At 35.6% G+C, this 11,090-nt stretch overlaps 1 protein-coding gene across 3 annotated transcripts in view; it reads left to right on the forward strand.

Moving 5' to 3' along the window:
* DBF4 (DBF4-CDC7 kinase regulatory subunit) overlaps positions 1–9,945 on the forward strand; it is a 36,646-nt gene extending 26,701 nt beyond the window's left edge. For all 3 annotated transcript variants that reach the window (XM_034402481.3, XM_034402479.3, XM_034402480.3), the window contains exons 11-13: positions 211–322; positions 4,932–5,056; positions 8,853–9,945. In XM_034402481.3, coding sequence (XP_034258372.1) covers positions 211–322; positions 4,932–5,056; positions 8,853–9,891 — 1,276 coding nt within the window. In that variant the 3' untranslated portion in view covers positions 9,892–9,945. The remainder of the gene's footprint in view (positions 1–210; positions 323–4,931; positions 5,057–8,852) is intronic.
* Positions 9,946–11,090: the final 1,145 nt, after the last annotated feature.

Consider the following 11,090-nt stretch of genomic DNA (forward strand, 5'->3'; position numbering starts at 1 on the left):
TAAGGATTTAAAAAGCCTCTTGCATTCTCCTCACAGTTAGGATTTATGTTCCTTTTTATCCTTTATAATTACATTGAAAATGAATATGACAATGTGTCACAATGGGATTGGATTCATGACTGGCTACTAAAAGTGGCCAGAATTTTTACTAGTTCCTGTTGGCTTGTCTTACAAAATATAAATAAGATGTTTCTTTTCTCTTGAGAATAGAAACCCTACAAATAGTGATAGAGAAAAACGCCCGAATCACGTTCCTCCAAAGCATAAAAGGAGAAAAGGATATTGTGAATGCTGTATGAAGAAATATGATGATCTTCATGCGGTATGTACATTTTATCTATTTATTTATCTAAGGTGGATATTGCAAAATTCTAATATAACAATCTGCTATTTTGTCTTTTTCTTTGAAACAATAGGGTTTTAAAATAATTTTGTATTGTGTTGGATTCCAATGGAGAAATCAATTACATAGCATATTTTTGTATTTTAAAGTTGATTCCTGTGTAAAAGAAAAGTAGTTAGAAAAAAATATATAAATTCAAGAAAAATTCTATACAGATTTTCTACCTTCTAATTTCCTCTTTTTCTTGCAAACCTATAGGTTATTTTTTGAGGGGGACTTCTTGATAAATGTAATTTATGTTTTAATGAAATTACTTCTGCCTCATTTTTGATGTAATTATAAATGCATTCAGCATTCTAAGTAAAATGTAATCTGTGTTTGCAAAATTACGTTAATTTTCACTGAGATTCATTTATTTCCATACATATTTTCCTTATACAAGTACATATACTTCTTATATGCATATGTATCTGTGCTTGAGTACATATTTAGCAATATTAAAGAAGTATAAAATAAGTGTGTGTATACATCTTCTATTTTTTTTTACTATATTATGGATCGAAAGACTGCTGTCAATATCTGTGTGGTGTATGTGCATCCACGCACGCACACACCTACCCCTTCAAATCAGTGTTGACTCCGGGCAGCTGCCTAAACAAGTCCCTTTAACTTTCTTGGTGGTATTTTGGAAGTGGTTTGCCATTGTCTTCTTCTTAGAGCTGACAGAGAGAAAGACTAGCCCAAGGACATCCAGCTGGCTTCATGCCCTAAGACAGGACTAGAACTCACTGCCTCCCAGTTTCTACCCTGATACTTAACTGCTACATCAAACTCATTCTATCAATATCTACGAAATATTTTATCCATTCCCTGATTATATTATGTTAGACTAAATCAAAAAGCCAGTAAAGGCAGTGTGTGTGTGAGATAGAAAACATTGGGCAATTTAGCATTTCTTTGTTTGCCTATATTTGATGTATCCTGTAGTGCAGTGGTTCTCAACCTTCCTAATGCCGCGACCCTTTAATACAGTTTTTCACGTCGTGGTGACCCCCAACCAGGGGTGGGTTCTAAATTTCTTTACTACGGTTCTGTGGGCGTGGCTTATTTTGTGGGTGTGGCTTGGAAGTCATGTGACTGGGTGGGCATGGCTAGCTGGTCACGTGACCGGGTGGCCATGGCTATGTGTATAGGGACTACTCAGAGGGCAGAAAAAAGTCATTTCTGACAGGTCCTTGCACTTTTGACTGGCCCTCACACTTATGACCATCCTCACATTTATGCCCGTGCAGCATTCTTAACAACCATGTCACTCATTTCACAATTGCTTCTTTTCACCATGGTGATAACATAGGGCAAAAAACGTAAAATGTGAGGATAGTCGTAAATTCAAGATCTGGTCAAAAGTGCGAGGACCAGTCAAAAATAACTTTTTCAGCCCTCTGAGTAGTCCATATGCACAAAAGGACTACCCAGAGGGCTGAAAAAAGTGATTTCTGACAGGTCCTCGCACTTTTGACCGGTCTTCGCACTTATGACTAGTAATCATTTATGCCCATTGTAGCATTCTTAACAACCGTGTCACTCATTTCACAACTGCTTCTCTTCACCATGGTGATAAGATAGGACAAAAACGTAAAATGTGAGGACAGTCGTAAGTTCGAGGATTGGTCAAAAGTGCGAGGACCAGTCAGAAATAATTTTTTCAGCCCTCTGAGTAGTCCATATGCATAAACAGATACAGCAATAGAGAGAGATGAAGGAAGGGAAGGGAAATTAGAGTAGGAGTGAGGGTAAGAGAGGGAGGAAGAGAGGAGGAGAAGGAGAAAGGAAGAGGAAGTAGGGAGGAGAAGAAGAGGGGGAGGAAGAGAAAGTAAGAAGGAAAGAAAAGAGAGAGGTGGTAGGTTTGAGGAGAAAGATTGCTGTACAATAAAAAAGATGAAAGGGAAGAAAGCCAACCCCAAACAAATATAAAGATATTAAGATAAAGAATGAATTGTTAAACTTTAAAGAATAAAAGAGAACAAATATGAATAAATAACAATAATTAGAAACACACATACAAACATACAATGTATTTTCTTTGAACAGAGTATTTGGCCGGTTCACAAATTTAAACAGCGTTTAGTCATTTCAATTAAATTTACAATTTCTATATTTCCTTTTTGCCATATTTATTCCTCATCTATTTTTGTAAGAAACCAATATTACCCTTCATCCTCATCTCTAATCTTAATCAAATTCAATTTTTCCCTTCTATTCTATATTATACCCCTTCCCATTGTCATCTATTTTTATATCCATCCTCACATTGGTTAATTATGTAATATTACAGTTGTTTAATATAAATTCAACATTTTAATATAAATCAATTAGTTATATAACTACCTTTTTTGTATATTAATCAATATGAACATGAATATTCCAATTATTTCCATGCAATCCAATTTCTTACAAATCAATTAATTATATTTACCAATAATAATAAACCAAATAATTTCCCCCATATATTCCTCCAAACCACAACCATTTCTGCTTTCAATACAATATACAATTAATAGTATCTCAATTATTACAATTCCCTAGTTAAATAGAGCTTTTTTTCTTTTGTGTTTTAAAATCTTGAACTCTCCTCTTTTGCCCTAAATTTCCCATTGTTTGCACCTACCTTTTTTGGTGAGGAAAAAGAAAAGAAATCTGCCTGCCTAATTTTCCAACGTTGCAGCAAAAGCAAAGCCAACAGCCTGCTTTACTTTCAGTTTCGTTTTTCAGCATAGCTAGGGGAAAAATAATCTGCTCCAGCAAGCAGCAGAGCCCTGAGCAAAACAGCTGAGAGCAAATCAGCTGAGAGTCAGGAGCCGATCTAATCAAGGGCTAATTAGCCTATGCTGAAGCTCCGCGGGCCAATAAAATTACAAAAAAACACCGAACCATTTGTTAAATTGCTGGCTCGCCCGCCCCTCGCCCACCACTATTGGCAATAAATAGTGGTGCGGAGGGGCGGGGCAAGCCAGCAATTTAACAAACAGTTGCCCCTAGAACCGGCAGAATTCCACCACTAGCTATAGGGCGGCCCTTTGAAGCCCCGCGGCAAGAATTTAAACAGGTTTTTTTCCTCTAGCCATCAGCTGGGACTCAGGAGGCAGCAATAGATTGGGATGGGCGGGGTAAGCGAATGGCCGGCGATCCAACAGAGCAGAGAGTGAGGGTGAGTGAAGGCGGGGGGGAGAGGGCTTTGGCGACCCCTGTGAAATGGCTGTTCGGCCCCCAAAGGGATCGTGACCCCCAGGTTGAGAACTGCTGCTGTAGTGGAACACATGGTGAGGTACTATTGGGTATGCTGATGATTCCCTGATTTACATCTCCATCGGACAGAGGCTTCAGCTCAACTCAAACAAAACTGAGTCTTGTTATTGTTATTACTGTATAAGGGCCCCATGATTCCAGAGACTTTCCTTCTCTTGTTCTGAAAGGTTGTACTGCTGCAAAGAGAACCATAGAAAGAGACTTGTGACTCCTGTTTGAAGAGCAGGTGGTATCTGACCAAGAACATCTTTTCACAACGTTGTGTTGGGTGCAGTTTGTCTGTTCCTGCACTGGGAGGCTCTGCTCATGTTCACTTGCGTCTTGTACAATTCCTGAATGGAATACTTCAATGGTCTTTACATGGGGCTCCCTTGGAGAGCATTCAGAAGCTATATCAATGCAGAATGCAGCAGCATGGTATATTTGAGGGACTGCCTTTCTCTGATTATATCTATCCATTTCAAAGAGGCACACTGAGTGTGCATCCCATCTGTCACCTGGCAGTGCAGAGAGTTTTTCTGTTGTGGCATCTGCCCTTTGGAATATCATCTTCCCACAGATTATTTATTTATTTTTCAAATGTATATAGGTGTCATGAAAAATGGATTATGAAAATGAAAACCCTATTGGCTTTTCGTAAGGTCTTAAAGAAGTAATCCTGCCACCAGACTTGGGGATCTGAATCTGATAGAGACCATGCAGTGGTTTTGCTGAAAGTTATTAATGGCTTTTGTATCTCTGCTGTTTATTGTATTGACTTTGGGTTGCATGTGTGGGTAAGTGGGGGCAGGGAGGGGAGGGAGGGAAGGAGGGAAAAAAGAAGGAAGGAAAGAAAGAAAAGAAAGATCAAGCCATAGCTTGAAAACTTCTAAACAGCTTTGCCCTGGAAAAATAAAAGGACTGGTAATATATCCTGGTTGCATTAGTATATGCATGTCCAAATGTTTATTATTGTGAAATATGCTACTTTAGGTTATAAACTTGGTGTCAGCCCTGGAAGCCATCTTTTACTTTCTTTCGTTGGGGGTGCTTCTTGGAGCCCTGACATTAGGAATAATGTTAGCACTTTTGTTCAAAAAAAACCCTCAGCAATAAAATTTATGTACTAAAGTCTAATTTTGTGCAATATAGAAGTATATATTAATGTGTGTGTGTGTGTGTGTGTGTGTTCTTTTTTTCTTTGTTCTTTTTGTATGTTTTAAAATCGTTTTAAACTTCAAAAAATACTACATGAAGTAATAACTTACATACAAATGATACTGGTACTTTTTTTTTCTTTCAGCATGTTGAAAGTGAACAACACCAGGCATTTGCAAAGAGTTCTCAGTATCAAGTAGTGGATGATATCATTTCCAAGTTTTCTTGTGACTTTTTAGAACTGAGAGAAAACACACCAAAAGTTAAAAGGTAAAACAACTTTTTCTAAATCTAACAAAGCATATGAAAAAAAGAAGAGCAGATGGTTATTTTACATCACTATAGCACCCACGTGGACTCTTGGCTCACTAGTGATGCAAGATATCACTGGGGATAGACAGAAATATCAGAATAAGCTTCTAAACTTACTGCTTTATCTAAGGGCTGTTTCTTTTTCTATCAAAAATAGAAAATAGAGATCAAAAATAGCAGTGACTGGGTGGAAATCTAGTGAAATTACATAGATTTGTATATTCAAAAACAATAACTCTTCTTCCCCTTCCATTTGTCTTTACACAAACAATTAGAGGCTTCATTGATAGAGGATCCTATCTGCAGAAATAGCTAAGATTATGTGCCACTTTCACATGTCATGGCTTCATTGTAGAAAAATGGTACATTGAGCTTAACATGGTGGTCCTTTTTCTACAAAAATATCAGGACATTTGGAGTTGAAGGTGGATTTTGTGAGCCCCAAGTACTATATATAATTGTTATATATTTCAGTCAGAGTTATTCTTGTTTCTCATCCTCTTAGTTCTTTTTCCATCTTGACTCTTTGAAAGTGGAGCAGGGGACTATATGAGAATCTCAAAAAATTCTAAGTTCTATTATGGCCTATTTCAGATCTTAAAATTCCTTAACATACCTTGATATTTTTTTCCCTGTTGTTCTTTAAAGATTCTCTTATAATGTGTTGTTTATTCACAAATGTATTGTTTTAAAATTGCTTAAAAACCATTTGTTAAAAACTATATATCCATTTGTTTGAGACACAGTAATCACCTATTACGTTTCATATTAACTTCAGCCAGCCTGCAGGCAGGCAGGCAGGCAGGCAGGCAGGCAGACAGACAGACAGACAGACAGACAGACAGACAGACAGATAGCTATAGATCAAGGGTGTCAAACTCAAGGCCCATAGGTCAGATGAGGTCCATGGGGTGCTTAAATCTGGCCCGCAGGGCTGGCCTGGAAATCTGCCCATGGTGCCTCTGGCAGCCAAAACAGGGGGCACGGGTGCGCATGCCTCCCACCCCCTGTTTTGGCCAGCAAAGTGCTACAGGAGGCTGTCCAGGTCATCTCCCCCCTCCTCCCCCAGCTGGCCTGCGGAGGAGAACTAATCCGGCCCTCGAAGAAATCCAGTTTGACACTCCTGTTATAGATAGATACATACAAATATAGTATTTCTCTTTAGCCAGGTTCTTCCTACGTAAACCAAGATTTTTCTGCAGCCCTAGTTCAGTGAAATCCCAATCCACTAGTTTCTAGGCTTTTTTTTTTCCCAGCAGCCAGCAAGCTCCCTGCTGCCCATTGACTAAGTCTCCTTAGTCTCCCAATGGGCAGCAGGGAGCTTGCTGGCTGCTGGAAAAAAAAAAGCCTAGAAACTAGTGGTTTGGGATTTCACTGAACTAGGGCTGCAGAAAAATCTTGGTTTACGTAGGAAGAACCTGGCTAAAGAGAAATACACATAAAGACCTACAAAAAGAAAACAAACACACATATAGATATATACCTACACACGCGCGCACGCACACACACACACACACACACACACACACACATTATATATATATATAATGTGTGTGTGTATTCTTTTTTTTTCAGTAATTGTTTATTCATAAAGTTAAAATACAGACTCCCCCAAAAAAAGAGAATAAAGTACAAGACCAAGCAAAACTAAACAGATGAAAATTGTGCTTAAGAAACCCACATATATCTAGATTGCCCCTCCCTCATTGAATACTGATAAATATATTTCAATAATAACAATCTCCCCCCTTGCGAAACAGGCCCACAATTTATGAATTTTAACAGTTGAGTTTATCCAATCAATTTGACCTGGAATCTATCTACTATCTATCTATCTATTGATAAAAAACTATAGCTAACAAATAAAGCCAACAGCAAAGTTAAACTTCAAAACCCTCTGTTAACAATCTATTATTGTTCATCTTGTTGATCTCATGATTGTTATTGTTAACAATCTCAGTTTCCAATCTGCCATAAACCACCACAATCAAATATCCTTGATTGATTCTTAATAATAAAACTTTTCCTTAAATTTTTTACTGGGATCTTTCCCAATATTTGCATTTCATTCCCCAAAGTCATAAGTCTCTGTTGTAGAAATCTTTGCAGCATTTGTTGTTCAAAGAATCTTCCTACAAGTGTATATGCAGCAACTCTTGATAATTGTTTTCTAATTGTATATAAGTCAAGTTCCCAATTTCTATCAATCTTCTTAAAATTGAATCTATCACTCATTGATTCTGTCTTTTGAATTCATGCCTCTTTCAGCCTACTCTAACAAACCTGCAATTCTTAAACTAGGCTCCTTCAAATCTGCCAGCAACAAATTAGATTCCAATCCATCTATTTGTAATATTGGTTTAACTGCCGTTATCTGGGTCTGAGGGTCATTTTTATTAAAAACCATTGTTAAGTTATCAAACTTTTTATCTAGATTTTTAATTTGAATTTGTAAGTTTAAAAGCATATTTAAAAGGCTTCCCAAAGGGCTTTAACATTACATTGATCTGATTCTTGCCTTTCTTTTATCTCTCTTTTTATGGGCATTGTAAGGATTATATGATATATAATATTCAAAATCCTTAATTAATTGTAGTTTGCATTTTAACATAATACAAAATTGTCTTGTAGCTGAGCTTTCACATCAAAACCTAAACAATTCCTCTCAAGGACAATAGCAGTACATGACAGAAATAATAATAATAATTGAGATAATATTTCTCACAATAAAAAGTGAATTAAAAAAAAGGAAGTTTCCATCAGAGGTTAAAAGAAATAAGATCAAAGGTTTTTTAAAAAAACTAATGGAATACAAAATCCTTGTAATAAAAATCCAATGTAAATGTAAATCAGATCAGATCACTTTCACTATACAGATTAGAATCCTCACTGTTAATTTCCATGAGTTGAAAGTGTGATTCAGAATTCCAAAATAACTCAGTAAAAGGATGCAAAAACTACATTTTCAAATCCAGCAAGAATAAATCAGCATTCAATCAGTTGAATAACAGTTAAAGATGAAAATGGAAAAAGAAAAAGTAAACATTCAATTAAAAGAAGGTGACCACATTTTACTATGTTTTCCAAATTCCTGTATTCTGCATATATTTGTCAAAAACATTGCACTTCTGCTAATATTATAAGAGATTATTAATATATTTAGTTTTATTAAGAATGATAAACCTAGCCATTAGCCACATATTAATATATTTTTGTCAACCATTCCTATATCCCTGGATTTGGGAAATTGCTAATATATAGTTTAAAATAATTTTATATCTCCTGCTACTGTCAGACAGCAGAGAATTTTAATATGCACTTCATTATTATTTAAAATGTATTCGGTTTGTTTTTTGCTTTGCAATTTGCAAGGTTATTAAAAATTCTCTGCTACTGTTGTCTTTAGTTCAAGAAATCTGGGGAATAGGTAGAGGTGTTATTTCTAATTGCACATTTGGCAAGCTATTTTTGTTGCTCTTTTAATGTCAATAAACAAAAAAGAATACAGTTCAGTTTAACAGCTTTGACTTTCCTTTTTTGAGAAAAGAAAAGAATGCAGCTAATTAAATAATTTTTCCTGTGCATACTCTCAGGATAATATTTATCATAGGCAACCAAGTTTGTGGTAAATTGCAAACCTGAAGTAATCTTTTGAGAATTGATCTGTATCATTAATAACTTACTATTTACCTTGTGTTCATACAGTAGAAGAATCATTCTTAATTTTTACTTATATTAATTTCTTTAATTTTAGGCGCAAATGTAATGTTGGACAGTTTGCTCCTCTCATTGGAACAAAAAAGGACGAATTGAAAGAAAGACGGATGAGAAGAGATATTCCATTAAGATGGTATTCTCGGAAAAGCATGGCAATGGAAATCTTGAAAGAAGATTCTGAACACATAGATGGATATACTAAGTCTACACAAAACCATTTTACCTCTGAACCTTCATGTTCCGTTTGTTCCTATCACACCTTCTGTTCTTCAGAAACATCAAGAAAACTAAATGGCAATACTGAAAAAACCAGAATTCCTAAAAATTTAAACTTGAAAGAATTAGTTTTATCAACAAATTCGGTACAGCTACATCTCCCAAAAGAAAGTACAGCATATATGAAAAACTTGCCAGAAATTTATGAACACTGTGAGCCACTATCAAGACAGAATACATTGGGATTGTCAGCAAACCTAAACTCGCTACATACTCAGATCCTAGCATCTGAGTACAGTGAAAGAAATAACACATTAAAGTCAAAACGAAAATTGAGTAATGCAGTTCTTCTGCCAGCAAAATGTTTGAAGAAAGTAGCTACTCATTTACCAATTGACAAAGAATTTGTTGACTGTAATATGGCAAGCCATTTTCCAAGAGAACTTTCAGTTGCTTTGGAGTCAGAAAAGCCATCCCATAGTCTTCTTGCAAACAAGGATCCAATTTTGTTGACAGACATTAATATACAAAGCTCACCTTCAATAAAACTCAACAAAAAAGTCATACATTCCCTAGGACGGAATAAAAGTGGAAATCAGAAACAAAATATGGAATTATGCTTACAGCAGGCAGAGAAGCCACCTGTTCTGGAAGAAACAAATGAACAAAGCTCATCAACCCAAGCTCTGTTACAGTTATTTCAGACCAGTGATGCAAATTCAGATTTTAGGGGGTTTTCAAGTATTCAAGAGAACAAAGATTCAAGTTTAATGAAAAATAGTTGGGAAGACCAGCATACAGATGCCCTCTGGTCTTTGTTTTCTACGTCTGTCTCCTCGTCACCATTTACTGGATTTTAATGTTGCTTTATTTAAAACAATGGGTATAGAATAAACGTGCAAATTGGAAAAAAATGTGAATATGTGTTTTTATAATAAATGATTATAATAATGATTGTTTAAACCACTATATATTATTCCATCTGGGTTCATACTTTTGTGCCTGCTATTCATTATTTCACTAACTTTGCAGACAGAACACTCATAGAATCCTTACAATAAATACATTCTCATAAGATTCTATTTTTACATATGTATATAACTCCTGGAGGCATTTGTTCCCTTGCCTTAGCACATATATTCTAGAGTGGAATATAGCACCACAATACCAATTTTGTGATTTTCAGATGCAATGGACAACATTTTCATTTAGGCATCCCAGGTAAATTCATTAAATGCCAAGTAATCTAAACAAGGCTCTTAAATGTATATTAAATTATATTTATATTGCTTGTGTCATTTGTGTAAGATGTCATTATATAGATAGAATAAATTGCAGTTAATGGCATACTTTTGGATTTAACAGACATCCCTAAGTAACAAGCCCTCCCTTCCCCTAAATCGTCAAGTTAAATTGAGATTTTACTGTAATGGAGAATTAGGATATAGCAATTTGGAGTCTGCTTCTAAAACTGGCTAAATGCCTAGCTAAAGGACAGAGGAAGTGACATACACAGTTCCCTGCCTACATACGTGTTCTAAGAATAGTGTTTAAATGCTTAGAATTTTCAACAGTGGTTGAAAATTTGAGGCTGTTAAAACATCAATCTTGGTTTCACAAGATCCAAAATGTACTTTACAACTTACTTTGACCACATTCATCATGGAATTAATCTAAAGCTATCTGAACAGTTGCAATAACTTCACAATGTTTTTTTTCTTTATGTGAACACAGATTTGTTTTTTGTTTTTTTAGAATAAAAGCAAATCTTAAGAATAGGGAACAACATATTGTGCCTTAATGCAGTAGTACAACTTAAAACATTCTGAGCTACTATCTGTATTGCCTCTGCTGGAAGACATTGAGGAAAGAGAAGCCTTCCCCAATTTGAGTGTCCTTCAGGTGTGTCGACTTTTTTTCTTGAAAATAGCAATACTATTTGAGAATTCTGAAAATTAAAATCTACACACCAAAAGGTTAGGAAAGATTATTTTTGATAATTGGTTTCAATAGTGACCTGCTCTCCTTATTTGCTTTTTAAAAAACAACAACAACCAGC

Source organism: Pantherophis guttatus, chromosome 4, assembly GCF_059756535.1.
Source record: "Pantherophis guttatus breed Tessera chromosome 4, ASM5975653v1, whole genome shotgun sequence".
Taxonomy (NCBI): Eukaryota; Metazoa; Chordata; class Lepidosauria; order Squamata; family Colubridae; genus Pantherophis; species Pantherophis guttatus.